The 18750-nt window shown below is 47.0% G+C and overlaps 1 protein-coding gene across 1 annotated transcript in view; it reads right to left on the bottom strand.

The window, feature by feature from the left end:
• Nucleotides 1–1593: 1593 nt before the first annotated feature.
• PTGER2 (prostaglandin E receptor 2) overlaps nucleotides 1594–18750 on the bottom strand; it is an 86576-nt gene continuing 69419 nt past the window's right edge. Inside the window, exon 2 of the mRNA XM_077270048.1 lies at nucleotides 1594–3930. Coding sequence (XP_077126163.1) covers nucleotides 3607–3930 — 324 coding nt within the window. The 3' untranslated portion in view covers nucleotides 1594–3606. The remainder of the gene's footprint in view (nucleotides 3931–18750) is intronic.

Raw genomic sequence — 18750 nt, forward strand, 5'->3', positions numbered from 1 at the left:
AATGCCCCTTTGTGGCCCTCGCAAAAGCAATGTCTTCTTTCTGCCTCCATACATTAATGATGAATCCCATGCTCCAATCTTGGTGATTATGGTGCTCCTATAACGAGTGACCAGATCGCCCTCTTAGTCCACTCATCATTTGATATTGTTGTGCCACCTGACATCACCCGTACATCACCAGCCTCTGTAGGGCGCAGATCTTAAGCAACCTGTGATTACCAGAGTAAGTGGCGGAGCAGGGAGCCAAGGGATCTTTGTTCCATCACAGTTTTTTACATATAGAGTTAAAAGCAGTGACTGCTCGGGAATATGGGCTGAACTCCTTACCCTCCAGGTCCGGTAGAGATTACACCTTTGGCAACTTTAATAATTACACTCATTTACTGTAGAGGTCAACAGTGATTAGGAATTCATATATCCTTGATCACTACAGCTCTACTGACTGCCTTGCTCGCTTTGGCGGCTGCCTTGCTTGCTCTGTTGGCTGCGTTGCTCGCTCTGGTGGCTGCATTGCTCGCTCTGGCGGCTGCATTGCTCGCTCTGGCGGCTGCATTGCTCGCTCTGGCGGCTGCATTGCTCGCTCTGGCGGCTACATTGCTCGCTCTGGCGGCTGCATTGCTCACTCTGGCGGCTGTCTCGCTCGCTCTGGCGGCTGCCTTGCTCGCTCTGGCGACTGTCTTGCTCGCTCTGGCGACTGTCTTGCTCGCTCTGGCGGCTATCTTGCTCGCTCTGGCGGTTGCCTTGCGTGCTCTGGTGGTTGCCTTGCTCGCACTGTTGGCTGTCTTGCTCGCTTTGTCGGCTGTCTTCCTCGCTCTGGCACACTCGACCTTTCTCTTAGTCAAGAAATGAAGTGCTCCTTGAAGACTACAGGGACATTCGAAAGAGCTGTTTTGTTGTAAATCTGACTTCAGCATTTAAAGGAGATCGTTCCTATCATTTATGCTGCTCGTATCACCGGAACCATGAATTAGAGACCGGCTCCTGCATTACTCTGCAGTGTTTTACTTTGAAACACTGCCGCATTTTAGAGAAAAAATGTTGAAAGTACAGTTGGAGTTGAAATGACTAGTTCAAGAAGTATGTCACCGCTAGTTGCTCCTGGGACGCTATACACAATATGATAGACCTGTCAGTCTAGCTTAATAGTGTGAATCAGTGGGAACAAACCCTTCCAAAGCTCGTTCAAAACTCCTCCAAAACCCTTCCAAACTCTTCCAAAACTCATCCAAATTTTACCAAAACTCATCCTAAACTCCTCCTGAAACTCTTCATGAACCCCCCAAAAAAGCATTTCCTGGAGCGCTTTCCACTTAAAAAAAATTAATCAATTTTGAACACTTCAAAAAACACCTTGTATTCATACCATAAAGTGTGAAAAGATGGATTTAAAGTCTAACCGTGTGATGAAACATAAACTGGATTTCAGACCACCGCAGACTCCATTGGACAATGCAGCTAAGCTGGAGTCTCCGACCATGTGTGTCCTGTATGAACATGGCAAGACACAGCAGAAAAGCTTCTTTCATAGTCTCAGGCCACAGCTGACATCTGCCTGTGACGTCTTTAAGTAAACGTTCACATTGTTTTATTTGAATCAGTTTTATTATAAAAGGGACAATCGACACGTAGACGCATTAAATTAAATAACGGCTTTGTATACATATATAGTCACAAACAAAACATTTGCTGCCTGTGGAAAAATACAAAATAAGTGCTTTCTGGAAAGTGTCTTTCTAATATAAGTCCAATTGTTATTTCTTTTTCCTTATTTTTCATAAACTCACAAATTTTAATTCCTATTTTTTTTTTCACAAAAGGGTCTTCACATATACCAAGTAAACTTCTTATGGCAGTGACTTTCCACTCTACCATTAGAAATTAGTTCCACATTGAGTCTGGGTTATTAACAATAAGGCCATTTGTAATTAATTTCCAATTTTACAGTGGAAAGCTACCACGAAAAAAAATGTGCAAAAAAAAAAAGAAAATTGCAGTGCTTTAAAAACATCCATAAATCTGGTATCACCTTTTAAAGGGGACCAGTCGCTGGTTTAAAAGTGGTAAGTTTTTACTCTTATTTTTATTCCCACTGATCCTTTTAGTATTCCTTTTTTTTTTTTTTAAATCCACCATATGGTATCAGAGATATGGGCTTTTATATTTCATGCTACATGTTATGGTTTTTATAAAGGGGTGTGGCATACAGGAGTCCTTGGGGGGGTGACTAGGCTGCACCGCATAATTACTCTGTAAGCCACACCCCTTTAGAGAGATCATAAAATAGTAGCACTAAATAAAAAGGCCCATTTCTCTGGAACCGTATGGCGGATTTAAAAAAAAAAAAAAACAACTAAAAAACAAGATAGTGAGAGGAACAGCGGGAATAGAATGAGAGTAAAACTGGCCACTTTTAGACTAAAATTTAACATTTATTTTTCCACTTGAAAATCTGGAATTCTAGCATAGTCATTGGCACAATACTAGATCACGCTTTATAAATCTATAATATAATTATAAGTGCTGCCTGGACACCATAATCCGTCCTTAGCATTAGAAAGTGCAAAACATAAGGACATTATGGGAATATGGGATACTTTTTATAAGTGCTTAAGTTCTTAAAAAAAAAAAAAAAAATGACATAAGGGAGGATCGTTTGGTAGAAGAATACATCATGGCGGTGGCACCATGCCAAACCGAAATCTGATGACAATGCCCTGTGGTTCCTTAGGAGAGATAAGAGATTAAGAAGTTACTGTATATACAGCAGATCTGTCAAATGTCACAGTACAAGCTTAGACCAGATGGGACTGGTGTACCTACTCTTAAAAAGTACCATGCCAGGATGGCTGTCTATCTAGAGCTTGGCTCATTAAAATGTCAGGTGTGAATGTTCCAGTAAGGATAAAAGCTTGATTTAAAGGGAACCTGTCACCCCCCAGGCATTTGTAACTAAAAGAGCCACTTGTGTAGCACTAATGCTGCATTCTGTCAAGGTGGCTCTTTTATTTGGGGTCCCTTCCACCACTGAAAGAATAGTTTTTATAATTTGCCCTCCATACCTGTAGTTTTTCAGGGGGGCATGTCTGACAGACCCAATTTTGTAAAGTGGTTGTCCCATCAAAACGACCTCATGTACCATTGGGACATGTGGACACTATAGGAGGGGACCCTGGATGGGCATATATGGGGCAGTCCGGAGTCCTGACTGTAGGGCTGTGTATTGTGATGCCAGCCTTAGCTAATAATGGGACTTTTCTGCAAATTGGTAGAGTTGCCCGAGCACAAACGGTTTGCAGGTCCCAGGTCCAGCGGCCACGATGGCACTACACGCAGGACGATGAAGGCACTATGGTTCTCCTGTCTGACTACAATGAGGAGCACAGGTAGATTATTACAAGCGGACACTCTATATCTGGGGTCATATCAGTGACTCCTTCCTCAGAGCAGAAGTCCCTCCCCAATGTGCGCCTCCATGATGTGGTCGCTGACGGCGTGCACTGTTTTATTATATGATCTCAATCAGACGTTACTTGGCGCTCCTCTGACACTGCCCGTCATGTACGAAGCATAGGACGGCCATGGCAGTTTATTATGCTGTTACAATCCCTAGGTGTCCGTTTTTTCTCCCCATGCAATTTTGTTACCATCAGATATATTCTTCTTCTGGGAAATCCCATACGTGGTGTCGGCAAAGTTTAGCTTAGTGTTGGTGGACAGCCGGGTGCTGAGGGACGGGGAGCCTCGGATGCTCCCTGTGCTAAAAGAGGTCCGACAACATAGCACCGAGCGCATCAGCCGGAGCACGGAGGGGCGCAGGATGGTAAAAATCCACGGGTCAAGTATTGAATTCACCGACAAAAATCTCAAGGCCAAAAGGTCCATTTTGTCGTCCCCTTTATCACCGTCCACTCTGTTCATATAAGCTCGTACCTGAAAAACACAAAGTCAAAAGATGTGTGAATGACGTCCGGGGGGGTATTGTACCACGGAATGCGTCAATACTTTTTATACATTATCAGAAGCACTTTCCAATATGTAATAGTGACCTACTGTTCCTAAATATTACCGCTATATAGTGTTCAAATAATATTGTATGCAATGTCTACATAGTAGAGCCTTTATGTACAAATAAAATGTGCACTATGATGCTCACATCATAGTACCTAAAAATTGCATAATATACATTGCCATACAGAAAAAGATGCGAGGGCGGAGGAGATCTTATCAATATATTATATTATAATTTATCCCAAATTAATCATGACCTATTGTGCATAAATAATACCACCCTATAGAGTTCATAAGATATACTTTGTAGCGCCATACTGTGCCTATAAAAAAAAGTGCTCTGTGGTGCCCACATCATAGTACTGCCTGTTACCTAAGTAATTGTCTTATGCAACTCTATTATTAGCACCATACAAATTGCTACCTAATAGTGCCATGCAGTGCTTACACAATAGTGTAATATAGTGCCACACAGTGAATGGGGAGGAAGATAGTTTTTCAATATATAGTGCTATTTTTTAGTGACTGACCTGCTATACTGAAATAATACGACCACGTGCTCAATGGTGCCCATACCATAGTGTGGTAAAGTACCTACATAATTTGCTTGTTTGATTCCACAGTACAGTACCAAACAGTGCCCAGGTAATAGTGTGCCAATCAGTGCCAAGGTAACAGTGTGCCAAACAGTGCCCAGGTAAGTGTGCCAAACAGTGCTGCTCAGGTAATAGTGCCAAACAGTGCCCAGGTAACAGTGTGACAAACAGGGCCCAGGTAACAGTGTTCCAAACTGTGCCCAGGTAACAGTGTGCCAAACAGTGCCCAGGTAAGTGTGCCAAACAGTGCTGCTCAGGTAATAGTGCCAAACAGTGTCCAGGTAACAGAGTGCCAAACAGTGTCCAGGTAACAGTGTTCCAAACTGTGCCCAGGTAACAGTGTGCCAAACAGTGCCCAGGTAACAGTGTGGCAAAAAAGTGCCAAGGTAACAGTGTGGCAAATAGTGCCCAGGTAACAGTGTGGCAAACAGTGCCCAGGTAATAGTGCCAAACAGTGTCGAGGTAACAGTTTGGCAAACAGTGCCGAGGTAACAGTGTGGCAAACAGTGCCCAGGTAACAGTGTGGCAAACAGGGCCCAGGTAACAGTGTGGCAAACAGTGCCCAGGTAATAGTGCCAAACAGTGCCTGGGTAACAATGTGGCTAACAGTGTGGCAAACAGTGCCCAGGTAACAGTGTGGCAAACAGTGCCCAGGTAACAGTGCCAAACAGTGCCCGGGTAACAGTGCGCCAAACAGGGCCCAGGTAAGTGTGGCAAACAGTGCCCAGGTAATAGTGCCAAACAGTGCCTGGGTAACAGTGTGGCAAACAGTGCCGAGGTAACAGTGTAGCAAACAGTGCCCAGGTAACAGTGTGCCAATCAGTGCCCAGGTAACAGTGTGCCAATCAGTGCCCAGGTGACAGTGTGGTAAACAGTGCCCAGGTAACAGTGTGGCAAACAGTGCCCAGGTAACAGTGTGGCAAACAGTGCGCAGGTAACAGTATGCCAAACAGTGCCCAGGTAACAGGCAATAGTATGGCAAACAGGGCCCAGGTAACAGTGTGCCAAACAGGGCCCAGGTAATAGTGCCAAACAGTGCCTAGGTAACAGTGTGCCAAACAGTGCCCAGGTAACAGTGTGCCAAACAGGGCCCAGGTAACAGTGTTCCAAACTGTGCCCAGGTAACAGTGTGCCAAACAGTACCCAGGTAATAGTGCCAAACAGTGCCCAGGTAATAGTGCCAAACAGTACCCAGGTAACAGTGTGCCAAACAGGGCCCAGGTAACAGTGTGGCAAACAGGGCCCACGTATCAGTGTGCCAAACAGTACCCAGGTAAGTGTGACAAACAGTGCCAAGGTAACAGTGTGGAAAACAGTGCCCAGGTAATAGTGACAATCAGTGCCTAGGTAACAGTGTGCCAAACAGGGTCCAGGTAACAGTGTGCCAAACAGTGCCCGGGTAACAGTCTGCCAAACAGGGCCCAGGTAACAGTGTTCCAAACTGTGCCCAGGTAATAGTGTGGCAAATAGTACCCAGGTAACAGTGCCAAGGTAACAGTGTGGCAAACAGTTCCCAGGTAATAGTGTCAAACAATGTGCCAAACAGTGCCCAGGTAACAGTGTGCCAAACAGTGCCCAGGTAAGTGTGCCAAACAGTGCCCAGGTAATAGTGCCAAACAGTGCCCAGGTAACAGTGTGCCAAGGTAACAGTGTGGCCAAGGTAACAGTGTAGCAAATAGTGCCCAGATAATAGTGCCAAACAGTGTCGAGGTAACAGTGTGGCAAACAGTGCCGAGATAACCATGTGGTAAACAGTGCCCAGGTAACAGTGTGGCAAACAGTGCCCAGGTAACAGTGTGGCAAACAGGGCCCAGGTAACAGTGTGCTAAACAGTGCCCAGGTAATAGTGCCAAACAGTGCCCATGTAACAGTGTGCCAAACAGTGCCAAGGTAACAGTGTGGCAAACAGGGCCCAGGTAACAGTGTGCCAAACAGTACCCAGGTAATAGTGCCAAACAGTGCCCAGGTAATAGTGCCAAACAGTACCCAGGTAACAGTGTGCCAAACAGTGCCCAGGTAATAGTGCCAAACAGTACCCAGGTAACAGTGTGCCAAACAGTGCCTAGGTAACAGTGTGGCAAACAGTGCCCAGGTAACAGTGTGCCAAACAGGGTCCAGGTAACAGTGTGCCAAACAGTGCTCGGGTAACAGTGTGCTAAACAGTGCCTGGGTAACAGTGTGGCAAAAAAAGTGCCAAGGTAGCAGTGTGGCAAACAGTGCCCAGGTAATAGTGCCAAACAGTGCCCAGGTAACAGTGTGCCAAACAGTGCCCAGGTAACAGTTTGCTAAACAGGGCCCAGGTAACAGTGTGCCAAACAGGGCCCAGGTAAGTGTGTAATGTAATGTATATATTTGCTATAGAGTGCACTCACTAATAGCGAAAGTGTAGTAGTGGTTTCTGGCCACTAGATGGGGCATTTTAGTAAAAGTAATAGAATACAGTTAAACATAGGAGGGGTCAGCTGCAGCTAAGACAGGGAGGATTTCCTGATTTGAGTCAGAAGAGCCAGGGTGCCCAGACAGTCCACACAGGCTTAAGTGCCCGGGGCAATAGCAGCGACTGCACATCGTTCGCTAAGAGAGAAGCCCAGCCATCTGCAGCATCAGACCTGATCGGTAACAGGCCAGTAGAGTAGCAAGCAAGGAGACTAAAGACAGAAACAGTGACAGGACGAGAATTCTTTGACAAAAGAAAAAGAAAAAAGAGGGACGGCACTACCTTCCACTTGGAGAACTTCAGCCTCTGTGCACATCAAGTGCTTTCATGCAGAAAAGCGGTCCAAATTCCACCACAAGCTACCGGGTGCTCCTCCAGAAATCACATGAAAATCAGTGCATTGCATAAGAAAGGAAGGAGGGCACTCACCGATCTGAAGCTTGACTTTGCTTTATTAAATGTTCATTAAAACATCATGGCTGGGAGACCCGTGGAAGCGCAGTGAAAGCGCAAAACAGCTGTCGTCTTCACACTGCTCACAGGAGCTCCTTGTTTACTCTCCCGGCCATGATGTTTTAATGAACATTTAATAAAGCAAAGTCAAGCTTCAGATCGGTGAGTGCCCTCCTTCTTTTCTTATGCAACGCAGTGACAGGACGAGGACACAGGTAGCTCCAGTATGTGGCAGCTTATAGCATGGGCAGATGCCCTCAGAACCGGGTCAAAACGGCTGAGGGAATGATCAGATGCAGTGAGCTTGGATCAGAAGAGTCGTCGCAAAGTACAGGACAGATGGGCAGGTCACTCGCCAAGTGGCCACTGACTTCGGAGGCTGATAATCTCTTGTCTGGGGCGAAACAGACTAATGAAGGTCTATCCGTAGCAGAGCCGAATTGGGAGGACGCTGAGGAACCGTGCGGTACCGTTCGACCAGTGTATATGCTGTGTGTGACAGAAAGGAAAGTGCAGGGAAAGAGGAAGAAATGTGCAATGTGAAACCTGTTGTAAATGCTGTGAAGAATATGGATGTGCTGTGTAAAGAAAATAGTAAAGTTGTTTATATGAAAGTTGAAAAGGACTGTGTATTAATCTGTGCAACTTTGTCTAAAGGGAGCCTACAGCAGAGCAGAGGAGACCCTGACGGGGCATGAAGAGAAGCCACAGATACGCAAAGTAATGGACATTATTTTCAAGTGAAGGGAGGCCAGAGCACAGACGCCCCAGTATCCTCGGCCATGACTATGGCCCTGGCCCCCTATCACATAACAGTGTGGCAAACAGTGCCCAGGCAACAGTGTGCCAAACAGGGTCCAGGCAACAGTGTGCCATAATTCAGCCAAAATAATAGTGACCTGTTATATCTAAATAATAGCACCACGTAGTGTTCACATAATATTATATTCACTGCCTGCATTATAACGCCATAGTGTGCCAACACAAAAAGTCCTCACACCACAGTGCTGTATAGTGCCGAAATAATAATGTAATGATGGCGCCAGCTGATGCAAAGGTAATTGTGTCCTATAGCGATGCCTCCTATATACGCCCTCGTCACAATGCCACGCTATGGCGTATTTTCCAGTAACACTGACATATCGGGAGGATCGCGTCAGGTTTCATGAATAAATAATGGAGAGAAATCATTTTTGTCGCGTATTGATTCGCACAGGAGTAGCCTGATGGTGCTGAGCCTCATTAACAGGCAGGAAAGTGACCACAAAACTCCTCCAGCCCCGGCACGTCTGTCCACAGGACGGTGTTATCTCTCCCCATTAGACCATGTAACGCTCAGGCGACGCATCAATGACTGACAAATACAGGAGCAATGATTCTGTCCCGGAAAAGTCACAAAGTCAGTTACAAGAAGGGGGAAAAATGAATTTTTGTAGAAGTTGTACCATATCTTGCCAGAAGGCTGGGGCTACACGGTGACATTGGTCGTGAAAAGTGAAGGTCAACATAATGGCTGGCCGTGTCGCCACTTGCAATGTGACCAACGCATCGGTCACTAGTTGCAAAAGTTTTGCTCCCATAGACTTCAATGCAAGTCTGTGATTTTCATAAAATGCTAAAATTGTAGTGTAACAGCCATTGTCCTATAATCCCTTATGTAATCTGGGGCAGGGTATATCCACTGCTCTGCCCATATGCCTGGCCCGATGATGGCACACACACTGGGGCACTTCCCTCTTGGTAACGGTTTAGGATGTGGCTTAAAATGTTGAGCATATGTGTCACATATATAAAGGGGGTGAAACATTTTGCAACATAGTGAATCTGGGTCAGATGCAGAGGACAGTCTGGATTGGAAAGCTTTTCTTTAGTTCTTTTCCATGGGTCACAGAACTGACAATTCACTTTAATAAAATATTTCATACAGGCATATGTCATATCTGTAACGGAGAATTTATAGAGAATACTTGCATTTTCCCATAGATGAAACAATTCTGGAAATTTTGATTTAGAACTTTGCATTGTGCCTCAGTTATTCCTCCGGGAAATGTATAAAAAAGTGAACAACTGGGAGCTTCTGTTTCAGGGGTCCACAGTGTGTCCCCAGACTCCCCACACAGAACGATAGCGTCAGTTCCGATCGTAAAGCATCAGTGAGACCCTCTGACAAAGGGACTAGAAACAATTAATAGTCAACGTCTTCAGACATTTCTAGAAGGAATAACAGAGGAGTGAAACATGCAACGTAAAGAAGCTCCAGGATGGTTTCATGCGGAGGAACGGCACGGTGCAATATGGGGCCGGATGACTACTTATTGGATATGGTGGATTTTTGGTGGTTATTCCTAGATAACTATTGTGGGTAACGAGAGAGAACCTTAAGGCCATGTGCACACGCTGCGGATTCCATTGCGGAATTTTCCGCAGCGGATTTGATTAAATCCGCAGTGCAAAAAGTACTGCGGATTTATCGCGCTTTTTTGTGCGGTTTCCACTGCGGTTTTAGACACCTGCGGTTTTTTAATATAGAGCAGGTGCCAAACCGCTGCGGATTCCGCACAAAGAATTGACATGCTGCGGAAAAAAACCTGCGGCGTTTCCGCGTGTTTTTATCCCGCAGCCTGTGCACAGCGTTTTTTGTTTTCCATAGGTTAACATTGTACTGTACACCGCATGGAAAACTGCTGCGGATCCGCAGCGTCAAAAACGCTGCGGATGCGCAGCAAAAACCGCAAAGTGTGCACATAGCCTTAGGCTTTGTTCCACTATCAGTTTTTGTTGAGTTTTCTAAAAAATGCAAGTAACCTTTTTTAATGGGTGCAGAAAATCTGCAACATGAAAAACTCCTCGTGTGAACGTTGCCTAAGAGGAAGAAATCCCCAAGGGCCAGACGCATCTCCTAACTGGTTCTCTGCTCAGTCTCAGACATTTTGGATTATTGAGACCTGATTATCGGATGCTGGATTAGAGAAATTTTACTATACGTGAAAGCGATTCCCCTCCTCCAGTGCTGTTCCTCTGCTCTGACTTGTAGAAGAATGCTGCGTCTAAGGCTACTTTCACACTAGCGTCGGTACGCCCGACGTACCGACGCATACTGTGAAGAAAATGCCCGACGTTGGCAGCGGAAGCAGTCTTAAGACGCTTCCGAGGCTTCATTGTAAGGTCCGGGGAAGAGGGGGCGGAGTTTCGGCCGCGCATGTGCAGCGCCCCAGAGTCCTGGTCGTTGCAGTACTGTGGCTCCGCCGCTAAGGGGGGCTATGGTACGTCTGATGGCACTGAAGGAGTTCATCTGACCAGGTATCACATACACCAATACATTTCACAGTCGGGCCTCCAGGGGGAGCTAAGGGTGCTATTTATTAGGCCACTCCTCACCACTGTGGGTAAACTGGGGGTCAGGCAGGAAGTGAGTTCAGAAAGCTGACTGGGTTGGAACCAGGCAACACCTTGTGGCAGGGGGTGTTGTGGGGAAGATTCGGTAGGGTCCCTGTCAGGTTTGGGACCCTGACAGAGGCCTGGCAACAAGAAAGAACGTCATGGGACCGTGCCTGCTCAGCATAGCGGCGGTGCCCTAAGAAAGGATCAGAAGCGAGATATATTGTGCTGAGTGAGAAACGAGATCAAAGCAAGAAGGAGATTACCAGTAGGAGTCGTGCTGTAAGACCGAGGCAACATCCTACTGAGGCGCACAACCGGCGGCCGGAACGCCGAGGAAGTATTCATATATCTAGCTCCAAGCAATACTTCAAACCAACGGCAGGACAGTCAGTCACAGGCGGGCTGTCTCACCTAAATCACCTATGCAGACTTGGGGGGCAACCTGTGGAGAGGGGCGACTCTAGGGTCCCGGAAGAGCTCCGAGCCTACCCGTCATACGGGTGCGTCCCAACCATAACACCGGGAGGGACGGAGGATTAGCAGAACATCATCTAATCGAGTTGTTGTGAGGGAACACGAGAAACAGACACAACAGTTGTGGGGACTATCCCGTAAGCACAGCAGGGGAGGACCACAACACACAAGCGCTAGCAGGAAGGCACAGATTTCCACCTGCAAGGAGAACTCTGGAGGTGCCATCGGACCGGCCGGACTTGCGCAGCCTGGTGAACCGTATTCCGGACTGAGGACCCAGAGACCTTCAGTAAAGAGGTAAAGAGACTGCAACCTGGTGTCCTCGTTATTTACTGCACCGCACCACCACCACTATCTACATCTATCACTGTACGCCCCACAGCAGGGTCACGGACCGGGTCTAGCCACCGTGACAACCCCAGAGCAGAGACTCAGAGGCCCGGTACCGGGTACCCCTCGGCCCTGCGGCAGTGGGGGCGCTACAACTTGGCGTCACGAACAGGATCTACTTAAGCCTGAAGAATCAGGTCATGTGTGCCTTGGAACTGTGATTTATTATACTTGGACTGTGACTTATTGCAAAGACTGTGTATTGCCACTTGCCGCCAAAAGTTCCCGCCAAAACCGCCGCCATTACAGCGCTAAGGAGAGCGCAGGAGAAGAAGAAGGGCGTGGAAGTGGGCGTAAACAAACTGAAGAGCGCGAAAGACAATGGCCGCCCAGTCTAAATATTTCTGCCCCTTGAGGACGTGTCCGTCAGCAGCCGAGATCCGCCTACTGATCCTCAATGGGGGGCGGAGACAACAAAAGCGAAACCGCCCACGAAGGAGAGAGCGGGAAAAGGATCAGGAAGAAGAAGTGAGCTGCGTGGGAGACGCCATGGCGAGCCGCCCGGAGCCGGAGTGTGGGGTCGGAGCAGAGGACTCCCCCAGCTACCCAGAGAGATACCGCGGCCAGGCATCACCTGTTGGCTCTGACTTCCTGCAGGCCGGAGTGGACGAGCTCGGCGACCAACTCCGGCGGACGCAGCTGAGCACTGAGGCCGGGTGGAAGAAGACCTTTATCGGGAGCCTCATCAGACGTCTGTTGGCAGCCTTGTCTGGTCCGGAGCAAGAAAGAAGTTCCAGCGCTCCGAAGCCAGAAAGCAAGGCCCTGCCGGAAAGCGAGATGCTGCAAACGGAGATGACAATGCCGCAGCGCAAGGCCCTGCAACCAGCGCTACAGACCCCAGTGGAGACGGAGCAGATCGGCACCGGAGGAACCGCATCTGAAGCAGGTATGAAGAATGACCCTGCCCTGACGACCGACACCACTCCAGTGACTGCTAGTGCCACAGCTGCTGACTCCGTTCCAGTGACTGATCTTGCAGAAACCGCTACCTCTGCTGCAGCAAATGCCCATACTCAAGCTGTGCAGACATCCATCGCTGCGCATGATTTAACCGTACATGAAAGACGGGTTAACGGCGTTTGTCCAGCACTGGGTGTAACCCTGGACCTCACTCTTCCCAGGCCAAGAAGGGTTAAGTGCCAGGTGCAGCCCTGGAAGCCGTCCAACTAAACCTCGGAAACCTGAAAATGTAAATAGTTAACTGTTTGTTTCCCCGCTTTTTGCTGCTCTAAAACCCATCTAGGGTTATTCTTAAGGGGATCCCTTTGTTGACCCGGGATCCCTATTCCTTTTTGTTTGTTTTCTACATTTTGCACAAGTTATCAAAGAACTGCTGAATCATGAACAATGCATGATACAAACTCCTTGTACATAGTTTGCACCTTCTTAAAGGTGCTCCCTACTGGTTCTACATAAAAGACGGACTCTTTGCGAAGAAACTGTTCCTGGAAACAGCACCGGAGTCCTTGCTGCGTACGGACTTGCAGCTTGAAAAGTTGCACTACCTCATAGAGACTTGGTCCCCTCTTAAAGGGGATGTTCACATGTTGCAATTAAGAAAAGTATTGCCTTAAGACAGTTAGATGGTGATAATGTCTTAAAAGTGAAAGTAAAAATGCTGATATGTAAGAGTTAAATGTAACTAAATAGTTAATTGTAAGAAATGTTCAATAATGTTAATAGAAGAATGAGGACAGGAAGTGAACCCGTAGGGGTTAGTGGTGAGTCCTCTTAGGAGCCATAGAGAGATGGCTCAGCGATCTCAAACTGAAAGAAAAACATGTTCTATACTGTGTATAGTAGTGGAAGGACAGAAGGCCCGGGCTGAAAGGAGCGGTCCTGTAATAGAAAGGAGAGGCAGTAGGTCTGGAGCCGTTAGGACAGGCGGTCCTGCAGACATAAAGTAGGAGAATGTAGCACAGTTGCTTAAGCCTTATAATGTGTTATAAGAAGGTCTTTAGTGGATTCAGAGTGTACATCCTTAAAGGCAATGTTGAATTAATGTTTAAAAATTTTGCACTTAGTAGAGTACCCGGTTGGGTAAGAAAAGTTATTTGAAAGTATTTAACCATGTTTGTAACGTTTAAGTGTCCTCACCTCCCATAAAGGGAAGCTCTGTTCAAATATGCTTATTGTTATTGCACTCACAAAAATTGTATGTCTTTTTGCTGACATGTATTGTTGTTTTCTTCCCAGTCCCGGAGTACTGGATTTAACCGGGGGGGAGTGCAGCGCCCCAGAGTCCTGGTCGTTGCAGTACTGTGGCTCCGCCGCTAAGGGGGGCTATGGTACGTCTGATGGCACTGAAGGAGTTCATCTGACCAGGTATCACATACACCAATACATTTCACAGTCGGGCCTCCAGGGGGAGCTAAGGGTGCTATTTATTAGGCCACTCCTCACCGTGTGGGTAAACTGGGGGTCAGGCAGGAAGTTAGTTCAGAAAGCTGACTGGGTTGAAACCAGGCAACACCTTGTGGCAGGGGGTGTTGTGGGGAAGATTCGGTAGGGTCCCTGTCAGGTTTGGGACCCTGACAGAGGCCTGGCAACAAGAAAGAACGTCACGGGACCGTGCCTGCTCAGCATAGCGGCGGTGCCCTAAGAAAGGATCAGAAGCGAGATATATTGTGCTGAGTGAGAAACGAGATCAATGCAAGAAGGAGATTACCAGTAGGAGTCGTGCTGTAAGACCGAGGCAACATCCTACTGAGGCGCACAACCGGCGGCCGGAACGCCGAGGAAGTATTCATATATCTAGCTCCAAGCAATACTTCAAACCAATGGCAGGACAGTCAGTCACAGGCGGGCTGTCTCACATAAATCACCTATGCAGACTTGGGGGGCAACCTGTGGAGAGGGGCGACTCTAGGGTCCCGGAAGAGCTCCGAGCCTACCCGTCATACGGGTGCGTCCCAACCATAACACCGGGAGGGACGGAGGATTAGCAGAACATCATCTAATCGAGTTGTTGTGAGGGAACACGAGAAACAGACACAACAGTTGTGGGGACTATCCCGTAAGCACAGCAGGGGAGGACCACAACACATAGCGCTAGCAGGAAGGCACAGATTTCCACCTGCAAGGAGAAATCTGGAGGTGCCATCGGACCGGCCGGACTTGCGCAGCCTGGTGAACCGTATTCCGGACTGAGGACCCAGAGACCTTCAGTAAAGAGGTAAAGAGACTGCAACCTGGTGTCCTCGTTATTTACTGCACCGCACCACCACCACTATCTACATCTATCACTGTACGCCCCACAGCAGGGTCACGGACCGGGTCTAGCCACCGTGACAACCCCAGAGCAGAGACTCAGAGGCCCGGTACCGGGTACCCCTCGGCCCTGCGGCAGTGGGGGCGCTACACATGCACGGTCGAAAATGGCGGTCCCGACGCACAAAAAAAGTTACATGTAACTTTTTTTGTGGCGGTGGTGCGCAAAAACACGACGCAACCGTCGCACGACGGTTGTGACGTGTGGCACTGCGTCGCAATGCGTCGCTAATAAAAGTCTATGGAGAAAAAACGCATCCTGCGAGCAACTTTGCAGGATGCGTTTTTTATCCACAAGGACGCACTGCGACGTGCAGTGCCCGACGCTAGAGTGAAAGTAGCCTTACTCACACTTGTACTTTGTCCATTGTAAATATTGTCTTTCAGGGCAAGAAAAACAAAACAAAACAGTTTTAAGAAGTCTAAGGCTTCTTTCACACTTCCGTCGTTTAAGGGCTGTCGCAATGCGTTGTTCTGTGGAAAAAACGCATCCTGCAAAGTTGCCCGCAGGATGCATTTTTTGCACATAGACTTGTATTACTGACGCATCATGACGTATGGACACACGTTCCATACGTCGTGCACTGGATGCGTCGGTATTTGGCGGACCGTCATAGCGAAAAAACGTTCAAGGGAACGTTTTTTCGTACGTTGTGTCCTGTATTTCCTACCGCGCATGCGCGGCCGGAACTCCGCCCCCTCCTCCCTGGGACTCTACAGAATTTGCACAACGTCCGCTTAGCGACGGCCCTGTACCGACGGAAGTATGAAAGAGGCCTTATCCAGCATTTATTACCTTTATATCTAGTGCATTTTCACTGAAAGCTTCAATCTGTGACTGAAGCGCAGGACTGATATCACTTCACCTATCCTATACTGTAGATGGCGGCCGGAGAGTCAGTACAGGCAACCGACGTAACAGAACATGGCTGCACTATTACTCCTCATCGATTACTGTGTGTGATGTCATGTGTGCATTATCCCTGTACTGTGACATCACTGTGTGCATTATCCCTGTACTGTGACATCACTGTGTGTATTATCCCTGTACTATGACATCACTGTGTTCATTATCCCTGTACTGTGACATCACTGTGTGCATTATCCCTGTACTGTGACATCACTGTGTGCATTATCCCTGTACTGTGACATCACTGTGTGTATTATCCCTGTACTATGACATCACTGTGTGCATTATCCCTGTACTGTGACATCACTGTGTGCATTATCCCTGTACTGTGACATCACTGTGTGTATTATCCCTGTACTATGACATCACTGTGTGCATTATCCCTGTACTGTGACATCACTGTGTGCATTATCCCTGTACTGTGATATCACTGTGTGCATTATCCCTGTACTATGACATCACTGTGTGTATTATCCCTGTACTCTGACATCACTGTGTGTATTATCCCTGTACTGTGACATCACTGTGTGCATTGTCCCTGTACTGTGACATCACTGTGTGTATTATCCCTGTACTGTGACATCACTGTGTATTATCCCTGTACTGTGACATCAGTGTGTGCATTATCCCTGTACTGTGACATCACTGTGTGTAGTATCCCCTTACTGTGACATCACTGTGTGCATTATCCCTGTACTGTGTGCATTATCCCTGTACTGTGACATCACTATGTTCATTATCCCTGTATTGTGACATCACTGTGTGTATTATCCCCATACTGTAACATCACTTTGTGCATTATCCCTGTACTGTGACATCACTGTGTGCATTATCCCTGTACTGTGTGAATTATCTCTGTACTGTGACATCACTGTGTGCATTATCCCTGTACTGTGACATCACTGTGTGTATTATCCCCATACTGTGACATCACTGTGTGCATTATCCCTGTACTGTGACATCACTGTGTGCATTATCCCTGTACTGTGACATCACTGTGTGCATTATCCCCATACTGTGACATTACTGTGTGCATTATCCCTGTACTGTGACATCACTGTGTTCATTATCCCTGTACTGTGTGAATTATCTCTGTACTGTGACATCACTGTGTGTATTATCCCTGTACTGTGACATCACTGTGTGTATTATCCCTGTACTGTGACATCACTGTGTGCATTATCCCTGTACTGTGACATCACTGTGTGCATTATCCCTGTACTGTGACATCACTGTGTTCATTATCCCTGTACTGTGTGAATTATCTCTGTACTGTGACATCACTGTGTGTATTACCCCTGTACTGTGACATCACTGTGTGTATTATCCCTGTACTGTGACATCACTGTGTGCATTATCCCTGTACTGTGACATCGCTGTGTGTATTATCCCCATACTGTGACATCACTGTATGCATTATCCCTGTACTGTGACATCACTGTGTGCATTATCCCTGTACTGTGACATCACTGTGTGCATTATCCCTGTACTGTGACATCACTGTGTTCATTATCCCTGTACTGTGTGAATTATCTCTGTACTGTGACATCACTGTGTGTATTACCCCTGTACTGTGACATCACTGTGTGTATTATCCCTGTACTGTGATATCACTGTGTGCATTATCCCTGTACTGTGACATCGCTGTGTGTATTATCCCCATACTGTGACATCACTGTATGCATTATCCCTGTACTGTGACATCACTGTGTGCATTATCCCTGTACTGTGTGAATTATCTCTGTACTGTGACATCATTGTGTGTATTATCCCCATACTGTGACATCACTGTGTGCATTATCCCTGTACTGTGACATCACTGTGTGCATTATCCCTGTACTGTGACATCACTGTGTGTATTATCCCCATACTGTGACATCACTGTGTGCATTATCCCTGTAATGTGACATCACTGTGTGTATTATCTCTGGACTGTGTGAATTATCTCTGTACTGTAACATCACTGTGTGTATTATCCCTGTACTGTGACATCACTGTGTGTATTATCCCTGTACTGTGACATCACTGTGTGCATTATCCCTGTACTGTGGCTTGATGTGCTGTGGGAGCTATCTGTATCAGGATCACTCTCAGTCACTTGCACTGTATTTGTGACTGCTGCCGTCTGTAAGTAATTGCTCGGAGAAGGGGACGATAGCTACGCCTGATTATTTTTACATTTGGAAAACAATAGGACTGAAAAACAAATGTAATATTGAAAGCCCCTTAAACGTGAAACCCCCAGTCTGTGCGCAGCTCCGAGTGATCGGGGAAATATGTTTGTTCTATGTGTCACATTTCCATCTTTCCAAGCTCTGGAATCATTCACTGAAATATCAGCTTTTCTTAGACACAACTAGCAACTCTTGTGAATCACCGATGACAAAGCACTGACCTTCCCCTCCACCCTGACACCTCCTGCACTGACTCACAGCATCTTCATGTAATGTAAGGGTCTGCCAGCTACAGGCAGTAATTACCCCTCAGACCCTCATTACTGACCTCCCTAATGGTAAATCATGTTAGTTTCTTTATGAAAATGTGATGTCTGATGGTATTCTCATCTCTCCTCTATGTTTGATGGATCAGTACTGAAGACATATAAAGTGTAATTCGCATTTGAATACTAGTTTATATATAGACTAGAAATAGGCCGAATGCTTTCACATCGGGAGTGCGGTGAAATTAACATCTGTGTATGTGTGCAGTTGTAGCTGTTACTGCGCATGCGTGGGAATAGTGGTGACGTGGATGTCACTTTCGCAGGCGCAGTTCGTGGCCTTGCAGCCATGAACTGTGCCTGCGCAAGTGACACTGCTGCGGTGCCTTAT

Source organism: Ranitomeya variabilis, chromosome 1 (assembly GCF_051348905.1).
Source record: "Ranitomeya variabilis isolate aRanVar5 chromosome 1, aRanVar5.hap1, whole genome shotgun sequence".
Taxonomy (NCBI): domain Eukaryota; kingdom Metazoa; phylum Chordata; class Amphibia; order Anura; family Dendrobatidae; genus Ranitomeya; species Ranitomeya variabilis.